The sequence below is a fragment of the Gallus gallus genome, chromosome 5 (assembly GCF_016699485.2).
Source record: "Gallus gallus isolate bGalGal1 chromosome 5, bGalGal1.mat.broiler.GRCg7b, whole genome shotgun sequence".
NCBI classification, from domain to species: domain Eukaryota; kingdom Metazoa; phylum Chordata; class Aves; order Galliformes; family Phasianidae; genus Gallus; species Gallus gallus.
The window spans coordinates 52,598,636-52,624,217 of NC_052536.1; the positions used below are offsets into that span (position 1 = coordinate 52,598,636).

The 25,582-nt window shown below is 40.0% G+C and overlaps 1 protein-coding gene across 9 annotated transcripts in view; it reads right to left on the reverse strand.

Moving 5' to 3' along the window:
• The window catches only part of SYNE2 (spectrin repeat containing nuclear envelope protein 2), a 173,918-nt gene that overhangs the window by 40,886 nt on the left and 107,450 nt on the right, over positions 1-25,582 (reverse strand). For all 9 annotated transcript variants that reach the window (XM_040701588.2, XM_015287885.4, XM_015287883.4 and 6 more), the window contains 27 exons: positions 24,742-24,909; positions 24,023-24,148; positions 22,953-23,065; positions 22,394-22,535; positions 21,328-21,459; positions 20,593-20,745; positions 20,125-20,334; positions 18,981-19,082; positions 17,928-18,047; positions 17,558-17,758; positions 15,876-16,049; positions 15,178-15,309; positions 14,109-14,305; positions 13,334-13,466; positions 12,235-12,417; positions 11,719-11,865; positions 11,021-11,197; positions 10,627-10,782; positions 9,108-9,257; positions 7,255-7,425; positions 5,963-6,096; positions 5,448-5,652; positions 3,437-3,616; positions 2,636-2,764; positions 2,032-2,186; positions 1,538-1,685; positions 329-423 (listed from right to left, as the gene is read on the reverse strand). In XM_040701588.2, coding sequence (XP_040557522.1) covers positions 329-423; positions 1,538-1,685; positions 2,032-2,186; positions 2,636-2,764; positions 3,437-3,616; positions 5,448-5,652; positions 5,963-6,096; positions 7,255-7,425; positions 9,108-9,257; positions 10,627-10,782; positions 11,021-11,197; positions 11,719-11,865; positions 12,235-12,417; positions 13,334-13,466; positions 14,109-14,305; positions 15,178-15,309; positions 15,876-16,049; positions 17,558-17,758; positions 17,928-18,047; positions 18,981-19,082; positions 20,125-20,334; positions 20,593-20,745; positions 21,328-21,459; positions 22,394-22,535; positions 22,953-23,065; positions 24,023-24,148; positions 24,742-24,909 — 4,133 coding nt within the window. The remainder of the gene's footprint in view (positions 1-328; positions 424-1,537; positions 1,686-2,031; positions 2,187-2,635; positions 2,765-3,436; positions 3,617-5,447; positions 5,653-5,962; positions 6,097-7,254; positions 7,426-9,107; positions 9,258-10,626; positions 10,783-11,020; positions 11,198-11,718; positions 11,866-12,234; positions 12,418-13,333; positions 13,467-14,108; positions 14,306-15,177; positions 15,310-15,875; positions 16,050-17,557; positions 17,759-17,927; positions 18,048-18,980; positions 19,083-20,124; positions 20,335-20,592; positions 20,746-21,327; positions 21,460-22,393; positions 22,536-22,952; positions 23,066-24,022; positions 24,149-24,741; positions 24,910-25,582) is intronic.

Consider the following 25,582-nt stretch of genomic DNA (forward strand, 5'->3'; position numbering starts at 1 on the left):
TGCAGCATTCTCATTACCCTCTGCAAGAAGTTGGCCTCTCAAACACAGTGTTCAAACAACTGCAGGGAAGCAGCAGCAAACAAGGAAGCTTCATGTACAGGACCAATTAACTAATCTTATTTGGCAGAACATCCCGTTACTATCAAAAGTGGAGTTTGAGCACCTGTATTTCTGTTTGCACCTCCTCACACTTCCACAAAATGCACCAGGAAATTATTTAAAGAGAAAATCTGGTCAGCAATTTGAGTTTGTGTCCAATACTGAACGCAAAGAAGAGAACCTATTCACTGAATTAGCAAGATCTTTGGGAGAAAAACAAATGTATTACCTTTTTTCTGCTTCTCCAGATTCCAGGAACAGTAGAACTTTCGCTATGATAGAATTGAATGTCTGCTGATTTATGGAAATCTCTGTTTGCAGCATCTGAAAATACCATGAGAACAACAGTTTTAACTATTCATTGAACAATCTTTGCTGTGAAAGCTGGTTCTGCTCCTCTGCAGTGACAGCACATATAATACTAAATGCTAAAAGTATTTTCAAGTGCCATCATCATATGCACCCTAAAAGATTTCACACTTTCGTAATACCAGGAGGAATTTGCACCTGTGTGGTAACCCAAAAGGAGCTGATGATTGCTGGATTCATTCTTGAGATATGCAATATGGACTGAAAACTATAGGAAAGGTATAAAAAAGAGACATAAGGCTTAATTACCCCTCAGCTATACTTGTTTTACTACATTTTACTGCAATGAGTGAACTGATTTGGAGAAGCATAGGAGAGAACAAAGAACTCCTACTGATCCTACTGAGTATCATTAAGATGCAGAGACTTAATACCACGTGGAATTAGCATCAGTTCCTTGGGGTACTGTGAAACTCTTGTCCACTGCAGTAGTACAGAGCTTATTTTTACCACATGACTTTTTACCAGTATTTTGTTTATTTTTCCATTTTCCTTCCACTAGGACAAAGTCTATAGGACACGTCGCTTAGAATTGCATCCACATGCATGGTACTCATCCCCTCTGAATGACTGGTCATACAGGTGTGAAGGGTATCCCTCTCTATAACAGCAGCAAATGTTTGGAAACAGATTTCCACCAAAACCTACAAGCTGGTCAGAAAGGAAATATGCCATGAAGATATTTTCTTTAAAATACACTTCTCCCAGGAACTGTTGAGGTTCCTGCCAAATCCTCAGCAAACTCCCTAGCGAGTTGCCATGGACCATGGGCTCCAGCACTGTGGGACAGGCAACCAACCTCAGGGCTGGCAAAACCTAGTGCTTCTGCAATGCACCACAGGGATACACTCTTAAAGCACTCTTAAACCCATGCAGAAAGCAACCCATTCATTTTAAAATTTTCACATTTCAGAGCTTTCCCCAGCGTAAGTACGAAGTCATATTTCAAATGAATGAAATGCTCTGTAAAACTCTACACAGATCTAATTTTGAAAGGAACAGTATTTTCCAAGGATTTCCTTATCACCTTCATCATTCAAGGTATTTCGATTTTTAGAGTTAGCTTTACCTCATAGATTCTCTGTTGCTCTTGCAGTTCTTCAAATTGTCCTGGAACATTAGTCTTCAGGGCCTCTTTCATTTTTTCTAGGAATTTCATCCAGTTTTCACATTTCTGAAGGAATTTCTTTTCATCAGTTTGAGTTCCCTCAAGCACACTGTAAAACAAAAGAAATCTTCAGGATCTATTTTGCTGGTGGTTGGTTTCCTGCATATGTTTGCATATGTTTTAATGTGGCCATTACTAATGCTAATGAAGTAGGGTTTTGCTTGGCACTTTTCTACCTTTCTTCACCTATGTGACTTGGAACAGAACTAGCCACTAAATCACAGAATCACAGAACTATAGAAATACCCTGGAATAAGTTGGAAGGGTAGAAATCGAACACAGAAACCTCTGAGATAGCTGTGAACAGCTAGAAATACTTCCCATGCTTTGATTTCATTTTCATTTTCCTCAAAGAAAAGGAAACAGTAATGACTTTTTTTGTTTGCCTTTCACACCTGCAATGTTCCAGAGCAGTTGCTGTCTTCTGACTCCACTGCCGAGTCAGGCTCTGCATCTTCTTTAGGGTGAAGTCACTGAGGGGCAGCTTAATGCTTGCTTCATTCAAACTCTCTATGCTTGGAGAAAGGGCAGCAAGCTCCAGTGTGTGATTCTGGAAGTAAAAGGGAAGTTGATTGCAATCAAACTGCTAACCCAAGAAACCACATTTTTATGTTAGCTTCACAGTTTATAGGAAACAAACAGGTCAGTTTCCTTACAGAAGGCCCACTTTCTCTATAGTACTGAGCAGATACGCATGTGCTGGCATTTGCAGATTAACTCTGTACCCCATATGTATGGCACAAAGACTAGGCAGCTGCAGAATAAAGTTGGGAAAAAGGATCTCCCATTAACTCCAAATCCATGTGACTTTCCTCCCCTTCATGAAATCCATTTTGCTTGCAACGCATATATAATTTTTATGTATTTTAATAATTTTTTGGGTTGAGATTACAGTTACTCTGTTGGAAGTGCCAAAGCTATGATACTTAGAACATATAATTCCTTAATTAGGACTCTTAAATCCTGATTATTCAGGAATACGTGGGAAATCGAACATACCATGAGCAGTTCTGAGTTGTCTGTTTCTCCCTCTAGATGGAGGCTATCAAAGGCATCTGTGCAGTTCTTGACATGACCCTCCAGAGTTTCAAGACAGTTCTTAAAATCTTCCAGTTGTGAAAGATTGAACTGGAATGAATATTGCAGATTTACATTAATTATGAGCTGGTTTAATATATGTATTTGCTATACAAAAAGAAGCAATAAGCAATACCATCAGGAAGACAAACAGATGTTCAATCTAACTTTCAACGTATTTATAACTTACTGAGTGAAATTCATTGTTTGCACTGGATAAGTGCAAAATTTAATCCAAAGCAGATTTCAAGAAACAGAATCTACAATTCTTGAGAGATTCTTACAATTCTTAAATATCTGGAAGAAATGTGGGCATCTGGAATACCTTCTTGTAGATCTGGATTGGTTTTAGGTACACTGTTGTCATTCTTTTTGAAGCAAACTGAAGCCCTTAGGATTGCTCCAAAGCAGAGCTGAGGAAGTTTACAACTTAGTCCGAAGTTCATAATAAAAAAAGTTTCCTGACCTGTAATTATCTGAGGGTCCACTTACAAAGGCATGTTATAACAGCACAAGCAGATACGAGGCTGAAACCCTTCCTTCATCTGTCCTTTTAACTTCAATTGTTATTTCCTTACATAGTTGACCATACCATCGAGTTTTATTTTCTATAGAACCTGAGTTTTAAGTTATTATTCTAGTTTTATTTCCATTCTTGGAATACAGGATTCCAGTGAAGAAGTTAACACATTCTGACAACCAATTTTCTATTCATAAAAATACCTCCAATTCATCTAACTTCCTCTGCAACATCTTTTCCAAATAGGATGCTCTCTGGAGTGGTTGCAGCTTCTCCAACAGAACGGCTTGTGCAGCTGTCCCAGCCTGCTGTTTTATCTGATCAGCCAACTCAGAAATTTGGGAACGGCATCCCACTATGTTTTGAAGACCATGCTGTAAATTCTGATGAGAGAAGGGGAAATTAAAAAAGAAAAGGTCAGCAAATGAATCAGATCTTCCTTCATGTGCCATTTTCATTTAGTATCTTTTGTTGCTGTAACTGAGCTCTTTTGGTTGATCTCCTCTGTGAGCCAAATTCGGGCTTTCACTCGGAGGATAATTGGAATTGCACCCATTGACTCTAGAGCTGGGAAAGGCACAGTTCAAAGTTCAATGGCACATCAGTGCAGGCAGTGGGCTTTACTGTTTTTACAGAACAGATCAGGGAGAGAAATTAGAATATCCATCCCTACAAACCAGATTTACACCAGCAGATGGAGGAACTGGCTCATACTGCAGATGAGAATTATCATTGTTACAATCTTGACACCTGGACAAGGAATGGCAAGAAGTCATTGTGAAACATATCACTTACTACAAGTGTCATTGTCTTTTAGCCATGACTCTCCCTGGAATTTGCCACTGTATATTGTCTCTACTGTATCAAACAAAGGCTTTTAATTGATGGTAAGGAACAGACATGCTTCCCTAAAAAGCAAAATGGCTCTTAGATCCTTACCTCTGTCTTTAGAATGGATCATATTGTAAGCTACTGCTTTAGCAATTTAATAATTTGAAATCATTGAATCATTTAGGTCAGAAAAGACCCATATGATCATTAATATATTTATTGTGGTAATACCTACTACAGGATAAAATTAGAGAGATTAAAATACAACTTAAAATGCACATGTAGTTTCACATACATGTAGCACGACATCTCACTGTTCCCTGTTCTTCCAATTCATCATTCATTTTGCAAAATACAATAAATTATATGTGTCCCACTCATGCAAACTAGAACAAGACCTACAGAGTTACTGCATACTAGTGGTTATGCCATGCTTAGTAAGTGCAAAAATCTTCCCAAAAATTTCCAGAAAACGTGATGCCTCTTTGCTAACTTGTTTACAGATGTACGTGTCACAGCTAGTAAAAGATCAGAAAGAAGTTAAAATGCTTTGTTCTAAAGTTTTGCCACTGTTAGTTATTTCTGACATGGTAAGAAACACATGAGCTCTCTTTCCCTTAACAGACAATTTCTCAGTTGGCTACATGCAAAATAGGATACTTTGGACTTCTTCCAATATGTGGATAAAGTTTCATAAAGTGTGACAAATCATTGCTCTGTCCTGAAATAAGGATTATTGTATTTCTTTATTGCATTTTGAAGAAACCAAAAATGTCAGAACTTAACGAGAGTTTGCTGCCTGAAAGAGTCAAATGTACTCTGTGGTCTCAGTATGAAATCTCATTTACCTAAAGTCAGCAGTGTCTGGAATAATATAATGAGCTCAGAAATATGGGAACTTGTCAGACCAGTCCAAGAAAAAGGACCAGAACCAAATAAAACCAATTTAAAGATGACTGCAGAATACCTCAAGATGGTCCTGCGTCTGGAAAACTGGTCTTTTTTTTGACAGCTATTGATCTAGTGGATATTATCTCTCCTCCCAAGCTGCGCTGCTTAAAGTAAGTCACTTTTGGTTTAATGATCCTTTCCAGCATAGGCATGATTTTTTGTATAGAGCAGAAAGGGACAGAGATTAAATATTATTGCTCCTCTTTGCTCCCTATGCTAACTGTAGTTTGATTTGGCCTCGGGATCTGGACAAAGTATTTGAAGGGAACAAAAGTTTCTGTTAATAGGAAAAATCAGATTTCATGTTTTCCACTGACTGGATTATTTTTTGGTGCAAGGGTGGAGGGGGAAAAGCAGGCGTTCATTAGATTTGATGGGGTTTTTTTCAGTAAATAAATCCTGGTTTGCATAAGGCAGCAGAAATTCGTGTACCTTTACATCCTGTATCCTCTGTTTCAGGGTTTCTATCATATTATCTTCAGGCATGCGGGCATCCAAGAGCTGAGTGCACTGTTCTTCATGCTGCTGTAACTTGGCTGCTGCCTCCGTGCATAAACTATCATAGGGCTCCCAGAGCTGAAGCGTTGCTTGCGCTGTCCGCAGCTGATCAGCGATGTCTTCATTTACTGAGCTCCACCTGCCAACATATCAAATTGTGATAAGAGCATTTTGCTTGGAGATGCACCTCATGAATCAGAATATGATTTGGTGTAGGAGTCCTAGGGGAGTTCCTTTGTATTCACAGCCGAGTTACTGAAAGCCAGTTGACACAGCATCATCTTGTGCTCTGTGATCCATCACAAAACAGGTAGCACCAGCCACTCTTCACAAGGGTACCCTAAGACACCTAAGCATTGCAACAGATTTAAAAATGTGACATACATTGAAGTCCTACCTCAGCAATTTTATTTGATACTAACAGATGTGGCTCTTTTTTGTAAGCATACCTGGTGTGTGCCTCTGTGCACTTCTGGTCAATAATCTCTGCAAAGGAGGGGGAACAGTTCTTCTTCAGATTATTGGCAGCTGCCTGGAGCTTGGCCCAACTTTCTTCACTGTTTTCCAACTCATCCTGAAGAGACTGCAAAATGGATTATTGAAATGAGTTGTGAATATTAGCGATGTATGCATAGCTTCCACCATAGATTGGAAGGGATACAGTAGCAATAATGCTACACACTTGCAGCACAGATCAAAAAGTTTGCGAAAAATGTAACATCCTAAAAATCCTAAAAATGACAAAAACCCTAAAGATCCTAAAAATTAAGAAATTAAAAGGGGTCAAAGTGAAAAAAATTCTTCAGTCAGCTTATTTTAAACTGAAGTGAAAACCCATAGCTTTGAAGTTGCAAAATTAATACATTAGAAATCAGAATGTCTTATTTTTGGCTGCTGTTCCATGGAAATTTCTATTAGTGGTGAAGTTGGCTCAATAACTCATGTCTCAATCACCACTGTATTCCTCTCCTCCTGACACAGGTGATTGCAGAACCCTGCCATAGATCACATTGGGAAATGATCCAGATCAAAAATGAAAAAGGTGAAGAAAAGAAGTAAGAATGTCCCCAGTTCCTCTTATTTATTATTTGTCCTTAGGTAAGAATGGAAGTGCTTAAGCAAACTTGATTGCTGAGACGTGCCCCAGGATTTACCATCTCAGTCTGACCTGTACCACTGCTGATGTAACTTGAAGATGAGCCAAAAGAGGTACTCTGACACAGGTGTACAGACAGGTAAGAAGATTTTAGCCATATCTTTCTAAAGCAGTCAGACCCAAGGCCAGCCAGAATGCCCACTGTAGGCACTCAGCCTCTATGACAGCAGCAGGACAACCCACAAATCTAGAGACATGGTCCCTTGCCCAACTTTTTCTCGGAACCCTGAGAAAAACCCTGGTGCACAGGATCTCCTGCAGCTGAAGGCTGGTGGCAGGCCATCTCCCTGGGAAATGCAAGTGAGAGGGTAAATTCCATGTCAGCCAATGAGCCAAGAGCAAAGATCTTTCATTTCCTTAATGAGTGCAAAGTCTACAGTGAGGAATCTAGAAACAAGCCTCAGTGTCTCTGGAGAGTAAAGAATAAATAAGTAAAAAAAAAAAAAGAAATCCACTGACTTCTGTGGCACTACAGTAAATAGGAAGCTGCTTAAGAGAAAAAATGTGTGGTTCTTTCTTAGTGAAGTTTGTTTGTTTAAAGGCACAGAGGTAAGCACAGAATTAAGGCAACTTCAGTAGATTTACCTGGAGAGTTTTGACCTGGTTTTTCAAAGCTTCCAATGACAGCACAGAGGGCTTGCACTGGTCTACGCAGTACAAATATCTTGTCATCAGCAGGCTGACTTCTGCATAAATGTCATCATATACTCTCCACTGCTCCAGTATTGACTGCATTGAGGTCTTCAGCTGCGCAACCTACAAACAAACCACTTGTGTTACAATCTCTTAACAATGCAGCCTGCCAAAGCTACTGTGTAGGAACTATGGGATTCTCGTGCGCAGTCAAATGAGAGATTTCCTTCTCATTTTCTCTTTGCTTCTTTCATTATTGCAATATTTGCTTCTTTCATTACTGTAATCTTGTAGCCTGTACTGGGGCAAGCAAGTTTCCATCTGCCACAGTTCTCCTTCAGTGTGACTTATCATTTTTCCCCTTCTGTGTCAGGTAAGCACACAGTGTATGTCCTGGGTTAGATGAAACATTAATCTAGTTCAGTATCTGCTTTCACTCATGCCAATATCAGATGCTTTGGCAAACTGGTCAAGGCAAAAAGTATGTTTCCATGGAACCTGTTCAGGTGACAGATTTCAGTTCCAGCTATGCATCCACTCAATGGGAGATGAAAGCTTTTCCAAACCATAGTGCACGCTAAATAGACTGCATGAATCACCATTATCATAGTATCACAGTTCCAGGCACGCAGGAGTAGATGGATTAATCAACATTATTCTCATTTGAATCATGGTGTAGGTGGGAAAAATCTCTAATTGCTTTTTGTAGCCTGCAGCAAATTGCTGCCCACACAATGAAGACAGAAAGACATACTTATGAAGTGTCTCTGGGCCACAGACTCACAGTCTCAAGATCAAGCTATGGATAGTACAAGCAAGGTAGTACATCTCCTTAGCCATGCATTTGAAGTCACAACGAGGCTCCTGCTGAGGCCATTCATACACAGGAAGAAGACTGCACTTTCCATTTCATTGCTCATGCAAACAACTAGGATGTAACAAGCTGCTGTTTCTAAGTTCCATACTTAAGTCATAAAACACTAAAACTAACGTGACCCACAGTGAGTGTAATTAGAATCGCTAATCACTAGGCTGCTAATCCTGCCAAATTCAAACCCCAGCTCCACACTGAAATGAAGAACTTTCCATTTTTATCATGCACATACACACAAATCTGTTTTCTAGATGAGAAACAACCACATAATCTCTGTTGAAACATAAAACCAGAAGGTGCAAGCCCATCCTTGACTGATGTCTCATATGGAAGAGTTCAAGTAAAAAGATTCAAGTTTCACAAAGTTTTGAGGAATGAAATCAGAGCACTTGTAATAAAAAGTATAAAGGAATCTTACCTATAAACACAATTACTGGATCACACATAATCCTCAGCAATATGTGGGTACTTATTATCACAAATTAAAACCCTTAGCTGTAGCCATTATTAGATCTTTTGTATCTATCAATTACACGTAGGTAAACAAGATCAGTTTCAAGTATAAAGCCAATATAACTACGTATGCAGACTGTCTTGGAGTCAGTTTGTATGGAAAACCAATCTGCCTGTTTTTCCTTGAAGCAACCGAGCACTACATAGGGCTTGAAGACAGTGGAAGCTACCCAGTCATGAAGAGGAAAGAGTAGCTTGATGGCAGAAAAGCTCCAGTGCAAATGGAGCCTACTCCAGATGAAGAAGACCAGAGTACAAATTAGAGAAGCTGATCACGTAAAAAAGCATAAGATAATAGAAAAATATCCATGCCATTTCTTTATTTTCTTAAACTGCAGATGGGTCTCTATGAAAATTAATAACAGTAGTGGAAAGAATATGTGCTGGAGGAATTCTGAAATGCAGTCAAACCATTTACCTGGCTGGCAACGCTGTCCTTCATTTCACACAGGTCAGCTATTCTGAGAGACAATGCTTCTGGGGTTTGTTCTGTACTACCATTCAAAGACACACTCTGCTTGAGCTCATCGAGCATTTTGGATTTAACTGCAAGCTGATTTTCTAGGTCCTAAATGAGAAATGAGAGAAAGAGAGAATGATGACAAGTAAAATCTGTAATAATAATGATAAATAAGATCTACTAATGACAACATAGAAAAACTTTTCTGTGAAGAGAGCTTAGATAAACACTATTTTTTAAAACCAGTCCTCTTCGGCCATGCAGCACCACCACCATTTTAGCCCCAATACTGAACACTTCTTTATAGGAATTCAAAATGACAGCAGTTGCTTAGGCAGTCTTCTGCAGGGAGAACCAGAACCATTTAGTGTCAGTATGGACATCACGTCTGGGAGGAGATCATCAAGAGCTAACTCCTCAGCCACCATGTGGGCCTCTTTGTAGCTCTCCAGATGCAGAAGAACTTCATCTTAATACAGATGCTCATTGCATAACAATAATAAATATTCACACACACAGTGGGCCACAACAATCCCCTATAAAGCTACACTTAGAGTCATGACCTTTCTTTCCCCAGTCTTCTGTCCCTAAAACTTTATCAAATTTTGATCTCGTTTTTATTGAGCAAATAATTTTAATGAAACATTTTAGCCACCTACACCCTAGCACTGTATCTTGCTGTGAATAGGGCAGTATTTTAGCCAAAGGTACCCCGTCTTTCTCTCATTCTGACCCTCCAATATATTTTAGAGTGTTTCACAGAGACAAGTAACTCTGTGTATAACAGAATATTCCAGGGAATAATAGCAGCCTACTATGAGATAGAGACATGTAACTATGGCAATGAAAGAACAAATATTCCCTGTAAAAAAATAGAGAACACTGTACTGAATGAAAACAACAGACAGTCGGAGCAATAGGATCTAGTTGTTAGCTGGCTACACCTGTTCCAATTATGAGGGAGCTGATGCCTAGAAAAATGCAACAAAACCAAAGCACATCCAGATTCTCCAGGTTCACACAGAAAGATTACATTCTAGAGCACTTGTATAGTGCTACTGTTTTTCCAAATGAGGCTGTGTAGATCCCAAGATATTACCATTAAGAGCTCTTCAAACTAATGGAATCCATAGCATTTGCCATAACTGTGCTGAACAGAGAAAACTTTTTCTTTTCAAGGCATTTCAAAGTACCATCTCTAATATTGTTGCCCAACATTCCAAACACTATGAAACAACAACATGATGCAGATGCATCTTCAGCTGCAGGAAAAAGAACATAAAGTAGCAGTTCACATTAACAGTAGAACTCGCTTGAATCTACCATACTTTAATTAAAATTACACTGTTGTATTCTAGGAAACGGCAACTTCCTTTACATTTTTTTTCTGTTTAAATCTGTACAGTTCTTCAGGCTGGATTCAGTGAAGCGTTACATACATTTTGTACAATAATATCCCGCTTATACAATATTTTACCTTGCAATCATCTAATGTGTTCTGTGCAGAGATTAGACTTGCTGGGGTTTGTAAAGATCTCATTCGATCGCTCTGTGCTTCCAGCCAGTTGCATAAAGTCTGTGCTTTGTTCTCGTTTTCGGTGGTATCTTCCAAAAGGTGTTCCAGGTCTTGTATCTAAAAGTTACAGAATATTCTAATTTACACAAACCTATAGGTGGGCAGAAACAGTGCTGCTCCTTCCATGACAAAATTTGAGACTACAGTACTTATTTTTTCTAAATAGAGCTTTGAACATAGATATAAAGATCTGTGTTCTGTATTGTTTTTGGAGAAGGAGTGTTTGCAAAATGCAGAGCACTGGTATTGCCAAGATCAGAGTTGTGAGACAGAAGGCAATTAAATGCAATCAAACCTTTCTGTTCAGGGATGCCTGCAGCCTGTGCCACCGCAAGTTCACCTCGCCAAGACACTCAGCAAATTCTGTCCTCTCATACCGCTTGCTTTCCACATCACAAGTGCTCATTTGCAAGAGCGACTGGTTAACAAAATCTACCATCCACTGCTTAAAGTTCATTTCCATCATATATTCCTGGAGGAATTAAAACAAACAACCAAAATACAACATAAAACAATTAGTTCAGCAGTTTTAATCTGATCAGTTCCAGTGACACAATATGCAGTATCAAAGCACTTGAGAACTGCAGCCACCACAGGCTAGGAAACATCATCCTGCCTGAGCCCAGAGCACCATTTGGTAGCTCTGCAAGGCCAGAGAAAAACAGATCTCTGTAGGGATTTGTGCCTTCAGGTCAGACATCTGCAGATGTACAAGATGTACAAGAGAAAGAGAATGGGTGAGACAGACTGGACTGCGTAAGAAGAAGGAGATGACAGGACAGCTGGCTGCAGCTGTATGCAGGGCAGGCAATGTTTTCTGTGGCAGAGGAGCAAAAAGGTTTTATAACAGAAGATTCTAAGGCACCTATGAGGCTGTTTGGGGAACCCTCCCGAGTGCAAGGGTGAGGATATAATAGTGTCTTCAGGCTGTTTCCATGCTTGTGACAGCAAAACAGCCACAAGCTAAGCCTGGACTTTCAGTTTTCCGTTTACCTTGTACTTCTGAAGGAGACTTCTGACTTGAGCTACACTACTTTGTGCATTTATTGGTTCTTCATGTCCTTGCTGTTGTTCCACATGGTCCAGCCAAGTCATTAGTTCAGCAATAGCTTCCCGTGAGGAAAGTTTTTCCATTTGGAGCTGGGGGTAAAAAAAATATAATGAAGCCTCCATACTCCACTTGTTGGAAATATCAAGGAAGATGACATCTTGTATTTTTAGAAGGGCTCAGACATTATAATTGCAATTATGGGGCTACAAATTTTACAGTGAGCTCTGCGATTCAGAGAAGATATGAGTTAGAAACCATAAAGATGACAGATATGTGCAAAACACTGTAATAATTAAACAGCAGTCTAATGTTGGGGATATTCTGAAAGCAAGATAGACAGTTAATTAAGAAAGAGTTGCTTTGCAGGCCTTATACAGCAGGCAGCTGAATCCCAGTAGCAACATTTTAAAGTAATTATTTCGCTTGAACTGAGAGATAGTAGGAGAATTTCTCCTCACCTGGTGCAGCTTTTCTTGGATAGCTGGGAGCTGTGTAATCAGTTCTCCCCATTTTTGCTCAAACTTTGCCAAAGATGACCTAAGTCCTGCAGTATCGGCCTGCTTCACATGAAAGAGCTGGTTGGCAGTGCTCACCACAGAAGACTTCAGGGAAGATTTGTCATCAACTTCCTTAGAGAACGTCTGAGGTGCATGACAGAATTTTAAGAGAAGGTAAATAGGTATACATTTATTCAGATAGAGAGGACAAACCAGGTTTTCAGTCACTGGATGAACTGTCTTAAATGGATTCTAGCCAGTCTGTTAAGTTCAGAAAATCTAAACTCAACACTTTCTGGAAATACATAAGGCCTTTTTCTGCCCATCCTGATTTAATGCTGAATACTACCTCTTGCTCCATGGGGATTAGAAATATCCCGATCTCCAAATCACACGGAGGTCAAGGGAACAACCCTAGATCTCAAATCTCTGTCCAGCTCACACCTACCTATCCAACCTCCACAATGCCTTGCTTTTCCACCATGCAACACTCCCTCTGTCAGACCTCACATCAAGGCAGAAAATCTTGGCTAGCTGTACAGCACCAGGGAGCAGGCAAAGACATGAAATGCAATTTAGAATATGCTCTTCTACAGGTTTTCTCTTTCCTGACTTTGGCTGACCAACCCCACACTCCCAGTGATTTCATTCCTGCTCCATGAGTTCACTTCAGTTGGTAAGAGGCCTATCAGCTGAGCTGAACTGCTGTATCTGGTATTCGGCATCAGGAGCAAGAGAGAAACCATGCTATTATTATTCTATACATGCATAACAGATCTTGGCTGGATTGTGATACGTTGTAACTGGGTGCTAACTATTAGAGGATCCCATTCTGATTTATACACAGGCTGGACTAGCAATCTAAAAGAAGTTTTTTTGTGGCCTCCCATCCTCAAAGTTCTCCAACCAGGTAATGGAGTAGCTCTGGGGAATGCAGTCATTCAGTGTCATATTTTGCTGGCAGCTTCTGGGTCATGGTAAATACAAAAAACACTCAAAAGGATCACTTGCATTAGAAGTCATGATGTATCATCTCAATCTGGTAGGAGATCAGACTTACGAACAAGCTGTCGATGTTGTCTCTGATGGTGGGAAGATCTTGTGACACATTGAGAGACTGCTCCTTCCAAAATTTCATTCTCTGCTCAGCAGAATCCAGCCATTTCCTTAACTCCTCTGAGTCTCTGTTGTAGCTAAAAGAAGGAAACAAAACACACAGACATATGTCTCCCATTTGAATCTAAGATGTATTTCTCACCTTCCAAGTTGCCCCTTCTGTAAGGAGGCATGTGCTATTCTGACACCTGTGCTGCACTGACAGTTGGCTAGAGCCATGTGAAAGCACAGAGCACACTCAGGTCTTTCCCCTTCAGAGAGGTTCGAAATGCAGGTTGAGGCAGCATTTCAACCAGGTCTTGAGTGTCTATAAGGGAGATCATTTACATGTGGAGTCGCATACCATGCCTTTGGGAATAAAGGCTAGCTTGCATTCATAGTGAGTCAAACTATTTAGGTCACCATGATTGCAGCACCTGTTATCACTTCAACTGTATGAGTAGCAGCACAATGCAGGTAACTTTTACCTAGGTACTCTGACTTAACAATGACAACAATCAAAACTGTGCCCACAGAAGTAAATGGGAAAGAAAGCAAGTGCAAGAACGTCTGCTATGTAGTAGAGGGTCAGTTTTCTGATCACCACTGCTTTATTTTTTTTCTGGTTTTAAGTAAAAGGCACTACATCATTTCATAATTGCCCGTCAGTATTTCAGAAAACAGTTTCTAACTGTTATTTCAAGCTGGTATCTCCAATTGCTTTCTGAGTTATAACCCACCTGACCAAGAGTTTGAGTAATGTTTGAAGTCTGTGTAGTTCATTGCCAACTTTTTTGGTTAAGGACAACCACTGCTCTTCCAGCTTCCCAATCTGATTTGTTATTTCCGGACAGCTCACAGAAGTCAGCAATTTCTTCCCTTCTTTCACCATCTGGTACAGCCTGGCATGCTTCTCATCAACAGTGCTCTTGATTTGCTATTAGAATATGGCAATTAACATTTTAAAACTTGAAAACATGACTAGCAAAACACATATCATTTGTTCTAACACCTTAATCTTACATTTAATTTGTCATGTATTTTACTTTCCATTCTGAAGCAATCTGTACTTCATTGCATGTAAACTTCAGGCTACGAATGGGTGCTATCTATAAGACCTGGCTGCCTCATCTGAGCATATGACCATCGCCAGCAGAAAGTTATTGCCCTCCTGTTTTTAGTAGGGCTTCTATGTCTATCTTATTAGAAACATGTTACCATGCTTTTGAATGAAGCTGTTGGGATAAGTACTAAATGATGGTGGCCAGGAGGAATGAGAGTGAACAGAAGATGTTAAGTCAAAGGCATAGGAGCAGTTGGACTTGCCTAGACAGCTGAATAAAAACAAAGCATGACTGTGCCATTACTACACTTCACTGGAAGGTCAAAATGAGAAAAGGGAAAAGAAGAAAAAAATTCCAGGAAGTAGATTGGTCCTGGTGAGAAGGCTGCTTTTATATCTTTATATTTGTATGTTTCAAACAGTTAAGTTGTTTTAAACTGGATTTGATGTACGCCTGATGATGGCAGGCATAGCTCTGCCATCAGGGATGCAGTTGGGAACAAGCCAGTAGTCTACTTGCCATTTTCTACAAAAGGAATTTTATTTTCATTGGTCAGACAGGAATCAGGATGGGAGAAAAAAGGTAACAAAGAAGTTTCCAGTGTACATACCCACACAGACAAAAACAAAAAGGAAATAGTGCCCTGCAAACTGGCTTCTCCTCATACTCTAATTTTTTTTTTCTTTTTTTGCCAGACTTACAGATTCAAGAAGAAAACCAGTTAGAGAGACAGACACATCAATACCTGGAGAAGTGCAATCCTTTCCATTAATCTTTCTTCTGTTTCTTCAACCAAATTCACAGATGGCAACGTAGAAGTAAGTGCCTCTAACTCCTTATTGAATGCTAGACATTCATCATCAAATTCTGTCCATTCCTAAAAAACAAATTACATCATCAATATAACACACATCAGCATTTTCACTACATCAGACTTAATGCTTCATCTAGCACAAGCAGCCCTTGTGTTAATGAAACAGAACATGTAAGCAGTTAAGTAAAATGAAAATATTAACGCGAGACATGATTTTAACACAGATGAAATAATTCAATGAATATCTTCAAGATATTTAATCTGAAAGAGGTATGCTTCAGTTTTTACTTCCCTAGGGGTGTTCTAAGAACAACCTTTATATTTAATTTTAAAATAGGACCAGTATTTCATGACTATAATGGCTCTACTGTCAGTCCAGGCACTACAAAATAACTGCAACAAAGTCATGTAGTCCCACCCGCATCAGAGTAATGGATTGAAATGCCCACTTCCAAAGGTGTTTCAGGAAAAAAAACAAAACAGTTTACTGACACACACAGAGAACAAGTTGCTATTCAGCAGAAATATGGAAGGACAACTACTGGACAGAGAATCACTGTTGTGGAAAGGGCAGAAGCAACTATCCCTTCCCTTCAGCTTGTACCCGTGGGTTTCTTTTGGCTCATTACCTTTAACAAGCTCTCTAAGTGTATACCGTACTGGCTGGCCTTCTGCTCCAGCAATCTGACATCATTCACCAGCCCGCTCCAGAATTTCTCTCTCTTTTGTAGGACAGAGGGAGTCACTTTCTTGGAAAATGCTTGCATGAAAGCCATGTGAGTCATGAGGTTGTGGAAAAAGTCCTGAAAAAAAACCAAGTTAAATCTTGCCATGTAGAGAAATCATGAACCCGGGGCAGGAGTAGGCAGAAGAGAGAGAAGACTTGCTGTGAAAAGCAGACACTTTCAAGGTCTATAAAAGCTGGATCAGGAGCCTTCTACCCAAATGCTGCATCGACCCAAGATGGGTTACAGATAATTTCGCAGTCAGACTAGGAACCAGTGATGAGTTGCATACACTGTTTTCATTTATACACTTATAAAGAAAAATATCTACATTTACACCTTCAGTTCATATGAAATACAAAGATATTGGAGAACAAAAATGGAAGAGTTTTAACAATACTTAAATTGAGTTTAGTGTGAGGGGTGGATCTGGCTGTCACCAGACAGCCATTACTCAGTTTCTCTCACCTGGATGGGAGGTGACTCCAATCATCAGGTATGATCAGTTCTAAGGGCTAAGAAGTGGGAGGGGCACAAAGAGCTTGATTTAGTTATGGCTCAGCTGAGCCTTTGGGAAACAGCTGACTCTCAACAAAATACTTTTGCCCATGAAAATGTTTTAAGGACTTAAGATTACGCTCTTCCATCAAGATCTTCTTCACTAAGAACTAATATCTAGTACAAGGATTTCACTTTAGGACCATCCTAGACTGTGTGAGCATTCTAATAAGTCTTGATAACCAGGGCAGGAACTTTTGCAGTTCCTTGTACTTTTGTAAATCAATGTGTATAAGTTCGGAGCATAAATCTATTCTATATTTGTTTTTCTTTGTAAATACATTCCAAACATTTTACTTTGCTAAGTGTAATTTATGAGTAAGTGACAAACATCATTCTTATGGCTCTAGAGTAGTGATCTGCAGTGCTTGGCATCCTGAAGCAATTCTATAGGGAGTTTGAGCTACGTGGAGCAGTGAAATCAAGGCACTGACATGACAGAGATATTTTGCAGTGACTAGCATTGGCCAGGGCTTGCTGTCAAGCAGCAGGGCAATGGAGATGCATGTGTATTCTCAGGATCTCCCATCCATTCCACATTGCACCCAGGAACAGGGAATGGTGGACTGACAAAAGGAGGATCTAAACTACCCTCTCTTCAGAAAAAAGCTGTTATGACTAAGTTTCCTCCATCAGATCACGAGGGCATAGAATGCTGGAAGCAGAGCCTCAGCTCCCAATTGTTAGACAGCAACTTCAGGAATCTAATCATAAAAAATTAGAAGGACATGTTTTCTTCACACATCATTATGTTCTGAGGTAAGCCACAGCATATTATAAACTGGCAAAACTAAAATCCTGATCTTAATATACAAGCAAAACTGCAGTTGTAATAACTTCTCTTTCTTGTTCTAGTGGGTCCTATTTTGCATTTCTAAGAGCTTTGCATTGTTTTCTGCATGAACTTCAGCCCCTCTTGTACACTATGAGATAATTACTCTTCTCTATGATACTCAAAGAAAACCTATTAAAGAAAACAGTGCTCTTGCTATGCTGACCAGAGCTGGGCTGTGATGAGAATCCCATACCTTGTGATTTTCCAGGTGAGATTGTAGAGCTGCTCTGCTTTTTGTCAGCTGCTTTGCATCTTGTGCAATCTTCTCTCGTCCAATAGCAACTAGCTCTGCAAACCCACGAAGTAAGTCCTCATATTGGCTCTCACTGATGGAAGGAGAATACAGCTCCACATATTTTGCTTTCAGAATCCTCCACATGTCATCCAGAACATCCTGCAATGTGAACAAAGTTTAGTGATTCACGAAAAACATAAATGAATCCTACAAATCCAAGTGCACAATCCCAGACTGCAAAATAACTATCAGCCTACTGATGCTTAAAAAACCTTGCAGAGAAAAATTAAACCTTGCTCCATAAGTAGAAACTGTACTGTGTTCTGACCTCTAATTTATAAGCTTCCTGGATTAAGGTGACAGGTAACTGGAATCTTTCCCCATAGCCTCTCAGTTTTGCCACTTGGCTTTCAAAGTTTTGCAGTTCCAAAGCACAGGCATCAGTTTTCTGAAATTGAAAACAAAATAAGAGCATATGAGATAAACAGACAAGACTGTTCGTGACACACCTTACTGGGTTCACGTGGCACAGCCAGGAAGGAAATTCAGGTCTTGTGTCTCAGCATGACATTCAACATGTTTCAGTTTGCTAACTCAACAGCCATTATTAGAAGGAATCACGGCCTGAGAAAATACCATTTTCTCATGAATTGGAAAGACTCAATCAAGGATGGATTGAGACAAGTTCTTTCTGAACGAAGGGAAGTTATGTACTGCTGATGTTCTTTTTCTAAGAGCGGTTGCTTCATGGAATATGTTCAAGGCAGCAGCCCCTACTTGGGGTCTGAAATGGCTTTCAGCCTGGCAGAAATTATGCTTGTGAACAAGGCTATGAGCCCATAACAAAAATGTTTGTGGAACCCCTTTTTTGCTCCAGCAGCAAGCAGATGAGCATTCTGGGGAGGATATGCAGTCTGTCCATTTTTAATTCTCTGCTAATCCCTACAAAGGTTGAAGAAAACCTTAACTGCTCAAATGCCACACTATGATGAAGTGCTTATAACTCCTGAATGAGTAGATACAAATACTGCAGTCCCATGAAGAAAATGTAGAGTTCTGAATATTAGGACGGCATAATGTGTGGAGTGCTGCACTTTGTGTAGCTTTTTCTCTTCTCTGCCATAGTCTGGGGTGTATTTGTTCCAAGAGGTTGTGGGGAGACTGGTTCCTCCACATCAGTTAGTAAAAGGACTGGAATTAAGTCCAACTACGGATTGGGATGTAGTAGGTAAAAAGGGGTGATAAACACTGAACTCTCTCCTTCTCTCATTCTTAAAAAATAAGTGATAAGTAAAAAATAACTCAAACTTTTGAAAATATAAAACAGTAAAGCACAGAAAACTGGAAAAAGTAGCTTTTCTTTTCCCACAAATGAAATTACCTGAAGCTGCTCAGAAACATTATGTCCACGAATTGCATTCAAACATTGTTGCAAAGTAGCTTTTTTCTCAGTTAACTGATCATAAAGCAGCCTGGTTTCATTCTGAAAAAGGGACCATCATCAGAAATATATCACATACAAGAGTATAGTAATGAGCAGACAAAATTACATAGCAAACAAGACGACTCTCTCTTACAGAAAAAGCACTTTTTCACTTTAACACACAAAAAAGCATACACATTCTGGGCTCAAAGGAATAATTTAGAGAGGGAAATTCCCTATCAGTGTATAAAAATGAGATTTCTCTGTCACAGTGATCTTCTGTGACTGTAAAGATCTGCAACACTTACAGAGAAACAAATTATTCTCTTCTGAAAAAGAGAAAATTAGCCTATTACTGACAACTGATGGAGCTCAATGGATTCTGCATGAGTAAACATAGCAGTATCAGCCCTGTTCCTGTTTGGAGACAACATCGCAGTGTTCTTCAAAGGAACTATTTTATTATTCAGCAGCACAGAGATAGGCTGACTTGATGAAGAGCCACTGGAGCTCTGCTGAATATTGGAAACTTCAAAGACCAAGTTCTTCCCTCCTTTTATTCAGTAGGGAAAACACAACTTTGCAAGACTGTGGCTTCTGTTACTGTGGCACAAAATCTCATGGAACAGTAAATACCAAGGATTAAATCAACCTCCAACATATAGCCGTAAGTAGAGCAGCGCTGGACAATGCACAAAAAAAGAAGTGTCTCATAACATATATTCTGAGAACAACAGAGCTTTTGGCACTGCACTAACTCTGATCACTCCCGAGTGCATGAGGCAGAAGAAAGGATACACAAGCTCTTCCCTGGCCTAATCCTTCCCCACAGAAACTTGGTTTAGCCTGTAGATCAGCATACATAGGATCCCACATTACTTCTATACTTTGCATGCAAATTTTCTACTGTGATCAAGGCTTCTAAGGCAGTCAGCTCTGTAAACAGTGCTGCAAAGAGTAAAATAAATTTGCTTCTTGAGAGACCAAGACAAGTACCAAAAAAAAAGACCATTATAGATGCCTCATTTGTAACCCAAATGCATTAACACTGAGAAGTCTAACAGATGCTGTGAAACAAGATGTGCATTTGGCAGTGGAGTACCTGATAACTGGTATTATGATCCAGCCCAGCTTTCACTGAATTGCTCCTTGAAGCAGTAGCAGCTTGAGTCTGTTCCAGCCATGCCTGTAAGTTGTTAAAGCACTCACAAAACACATCTGTGCTCCCACCAGCGCAGGTAATAGACTTTAAAAGATCATCCTTTTTATCACTCAGATCAGTGTGAAGTTTTTGCAGCTCAACAGAAAGAGTCTAAAGAGATGGAAAAAAGATAACATGAGTGAAAATGGTCTCTGTCCAAGGAGACCTGCCTGTAAAATGCAGTGGTACATGAGCTGGTAATTTGTTAAGAGGCAAAAGGCCCAGATCTGTGCACCACCAAAGAACTTGATTGCGCTACTCCCATGAAATACCAGAAAAATGAGAGAAAAATGTCAGGCCATGTACATTTTTCTTGCAAAAGAAATCCACCATGGTTCCTCCTTCCCCTCGATGCTCTGGGAAAGTTACCTCATAAAGAACCTGCTGCACGGCTGCCTCTTCAGTGGAGAGGACTGAGGTGTTTAACATCTCCTCCATATTATCCAAACAGCGGCTGATTGCCAGAAGCAGCTCAAACAGTTTTTTATCCAAATTGGAAGAAACTTCCTCTGCCACATTCTCCTGTGTAAAGGCAAGTCAGAATTTTTCAGCACTTTAACCCAAGGCACACCTAAGATTCGTTTGCTTGCATAAAGTTAGAAGTTTAGCCCGTTAATGATAATAAAATACAGTTCATGAAATACTCAAGGACAGTCTTAGGTGGGTCAGTTATATACATGCTGTCTCTGAGCTGTCAAGGTCAAAATTGAGAGTGACCCTCAGTGTATTAGGAGTAGTTGTAGTTTTACAGTTTTCTAAACTCAGGAACAGGCACAACAGAATTTGCCTCTTCAGCTCACATACTGCATATTTACTAAAATCATTCACAGGATCCTCATTTAACAGAGCCTGAGGAACAATCTTTATCCATATTAGCACATCTTTGGGTTCAGGTAGCAGAAGTGTCATGGTAAAACTTGGAATCTTTCTCCTCAAAATCCTAAGCTGAATGTACGTCATACGCCACAGCTGTTGCAAAAGCTACACTACAATGAGTCCCCTTTGCAATAATATGATTATTGTCTATGTTTCTCAATGCCCAAACAGTGCATTGTGTCTAGAATTCCTTGTGTTTTTGGCAATGCTAAAACATGCCATTTTTACCTGTGCATGTACCACGTTTGCTTCTTGGCTTAGGTCTCCCAGCTGGACAGTGTACGTTTTCAGCTCTTCCACGGTTGAGGCTCCCGCATTTGGGAATGTGCCCCGGGGCAGCATGTTCAGTTTTGTTGTAATCTGACATTGGGAAAGAGAATACTGCAATTATGTGAACAGCTCAAATGAAGTCTGGGCTACGGGCAACTACATAACATTCTTTTTAAAAAACATTAAAATAAAAGTGTCAAGTTATTAATATAAAGCACTAGGATAGCAGGGTTCCCTTTTTGCTGTCAAGAATAAATTGGTTAGGCTATGCCCTGATTGGAGCATGACTGAAAAAAAGAGCCTCTGATTCCCACTTTCAGGGGCTACAGGCTGTAGCCTGTGTTAAGGCAGGCCTGCTGCCCACTGTAGTGCCTGAGTAAGAGTAGACATTCATCCTTTTACTTGACCAACATTCTTCCATTTAATGCAGTACTCTTCCTCTTTCAGAGAAGAATAAATCCAGACATTCTTATTTGAATGTGAACAAAACTGCTAGCAACAGAAAACACTTTATGCAAGCAGTAAAATTCTGCAGTTTGCTCTGAATAAATGCATTGCACTCTCTCATGGCAGTGCAAAATCCACCTTTGATATGTCAGAGAGAATGCAAGAACGCCATGGTGAACCATAGAAGAAAATTCAAGCTAGAAGTTTCTTCTGACCAAAATGTTTAATCCACATCCATAAAAATCAGCTGGGAGCTGGCTGGATAACTCATTTAATTTCCTTGAAAGGATTAAGCAGATAACATCAGGTCTGAATGCTAACTGCCAGAATTCACCTACGTGTTCCCACACTACGTCACAGTCACAGCTCCAGAGTCATTATCTTCCTCAAAGTAAAATTAAAAGACAATCATAAAAACAGTATGCAGTAACAATTTCTTCTAGAGAGCGCTTGCGAAGATTTCAGTTATCTGATGAAGAAGAGACATGATATGACGACTCAAGGAAGATACCCTAGTAGTTATCTTCACCCAAACCAACAGGCTGCACAAAGAGTGCTTTACTGAATTTAAACGGACCTGAGGTTCCACAAGCTGGCAGAGAGGAGACTTCATCTTTGAGGAAAGCTCCTGTTGTAAATATTGCCATTTATTACCCGTTTGGTCCTTCGGAGCTAAGGTGGGATCAGCCTGCTTGCTTTTTGCATCAGATTCCCCATTGCTGTATTAAGAAAAAATTATTAGAATGTCAAATACTAAAGTAGAATAAACAAAATTAGGTTTGTAAAACTGCTTGTGTAAGACTGTTTTCTATTATACCTGCTCCCATACAGAGTGCAACCAAGTGCATGGCTGGGAACAGATACCCAACTTGCCTCTGTTAGGCCTGCTTCAGCTTATGGCAGGCATCAGTCCTGCCTGACACCAAGACTGACTCTGGACACTCCAGTCAGCCCAGTATCAAGGAAGCTGTCAAATAAATGAAACTCAATTTCTCTAGACTGCTGACAGTAGAAACCTCCCAGCTCCTGCAATTTTTCTTCTACAGACACACTCCAAACAGTGCTCCTGCACAGTTTCTGTAGGTTTAGGAAGTTGTACATAACTGAATCTGGGGAGTGATTTTGTTTCTTTGTACCTGGGTTCTGATTTCTGAGTCACACTATCCTCAAGCTGCGGCTGCATTTTTTCCACACATGACTCAATGAAGTCAATGAAGCTTTTCTGCTCTGCTGCTTTTACTTTCAGATCCTGTGAACAGAGAGCAGAATGAACAATAAAAATCAATTGCGTGCACAGTATTGTTCTGAAATTATTATTGCGCTTTTTCCAATTGCATTTCACAAGAATCCATCTAGCAAGCAAAGTTAAGAATACCTCTATCAGGAGAAAAAGCAAGTAATGTGTAAATATGATGTTACCAAACAAACAGTTCTCTAAAAACATGTATTTTTACAGAATGTATTTCAGCCTTATTAAAAGTTTCAAAAGCAAAAGCCCTCAGTCAGAAGTACATTATGCATATTCAGAAATGTAAAGGCTACAGAATGCCATCCTCATCCACAGAAAAAGAGGGGGGGATGCTCACACACGAGGTAGAAATGCACTAGTTAGAAAGAGAGCACTGATTGATAACTGAGCAATTTCAGCAGCTCAGGCTGGGTCACTTTCTCTAACTCATTCCTAAGAACATGAAAGGGGAAAAAGCTGATTGCCAGTTAGCAAAACAGAAGTAGTTTACAGAGCACAGAGTATCATAGGATATCCTTACAATCTTAACAATGACCTTAGAGTCATTCTGAGATAGTCCATGGGAGAATGGTCACAAAGCCTTTGAGTCAAATCCATCTTCAAAAGCAAGTTTCAGTATACAGTTTCAGATTTCAAAATACATCATCACTTTAAACACAGGAAATCAGAGGGGTGGATGATGACACCTCAATCATTGTGATATAAGACAAGGGTACCATCCAGTTTTGTAAGGATCGTAAACCTTTTAGACAAAGAATTCAGAGTTTTCAGGGGTTGGTGACCTTTCTCCATCCTCTCTAACTCCCCAAATGCTCTAGGAGACGGGTATAAGGTACCTGCCCTTGGTAGACTTGATCTCAGAGTGAAAACTGCAGCAGGTAATATACACATCAGCCCCCTACATGCACAGTAGACATAGAGCAGACTGCCTGACTCCTGGTCAGGCAGAAGAATTACCTGTGGGTGCTGGAAACCATTTTGCTGGAGGAAAGGCCGTTCAGCAAGGCCAAGTTGGGGCATGCTGGAGCCATTGGAGTGCAAGATCTTGAGGGACTCTGGGTCAATCCTCTCCCTGCTGGGAATCTGTAAAGAGAGACCTATTGTGGGAGGGCTTCCAGACTTGTCAAGAGTGCAGAACCTCCATGTGCAGTTTGGGGAAATGGCAAAAGCAGAGCCGTTTTGGACCACTCGTAAACAGAATCAGCAGTGCAAAAGCAGTTAGTACTCTTGCAAACACTTCTGTCCAGTTCCTGACCAGGCCTAGCTTTGGGGCTGTGGCACTGGAAAGCTGAATCACTGCTCATGCCACTTGGGTGTTCTTTGAAGAAAGTTACTGCTTTAAGGCCTGTCTGCTGTGATACTGTCACAAACATCACAGCAATTTGAAACAAACAAAAAACTCTCACCAAACCTTTTTATCCTTTCCCAGTATTCCTCACAAAATCTCAACTACTGCCACTTAGCACTTAGAGATGTAGCTCAAAGACTCATTAGAAGTCCCCCTACTTACTGCAAATGAAAGATAATCATACCGCAGTGCAAACAGGAAAAAAATAACAGGTCTGACATTTCTGATCGACTCTTCTCCCTTCCTTGTTACACACGGTGAGCTTTAACTGTTCTTCTGCTACTGCAGAACTCTCACTTTTCCTCAGCACAGAATTCATATGCTTTACCTGCTCTTCACTGTATTTATCCTGAAGCATCATCTGGACTTTTTCCAAATTACACTTCATTTCCTTCAGCTTCAAGGAAAGATCCTCTGCCTCCTGTTGGTGGCCTGCACTTTTTCCACCATCTTCCAGTAAACTAAGAACCTTTTGTTCAATCTCTGATAACATCACCTAGAAGTGACAGGAGTCAATTATTCATTCTTAGAAGTACAATACTCCTTTCCCGATAACATTCTTAAGACAGTGCTTACACTTAACCCTATCTAAAGTGAACAGAAAGAGGAAAAATTAGAAATAGCTTCAAACTCCCTGGATTTTCTTAATATAGTCTCTTTTTGCTATGAACAATAAAGTGCATTTAATACAATGCTAAAGACAAAACCGTTTCAGAAAACATTCTGTGTGGGAAGTTGTATTAGCTCAGGCATTAAGTAATGAAAAAGGGAAGCAGAAATGATTGATTTGGATGAACTAAGAAGACAACACACCACATTGGAGAAGAAGGCAGAGAACAGACTGACTACATTACCCTTGGGGAGGGTCCAGTTCCATGGATGTACAAGCTAAACAGACTTCACTGTGAGGTTGAGGCACTACTAAAACTGTGCAAAACCATGATAAGGGAGGAAGAATTTCTTTCTGTAAAGAAATCCTTCCTAACATACAATCATCCAATCTAAACTACCAAAACACAGTACTGGTACCATGTGTTACCCAGGCCACTGGAAACTGTTGGGATTTGGTTGCTGATTCACATTGCTCTGAATCAAATTACATCTCTGCATTACTTCAAACTCACGTTTATGAAATTGAACATGGAGACAGAAACTACAACTCAACTGCA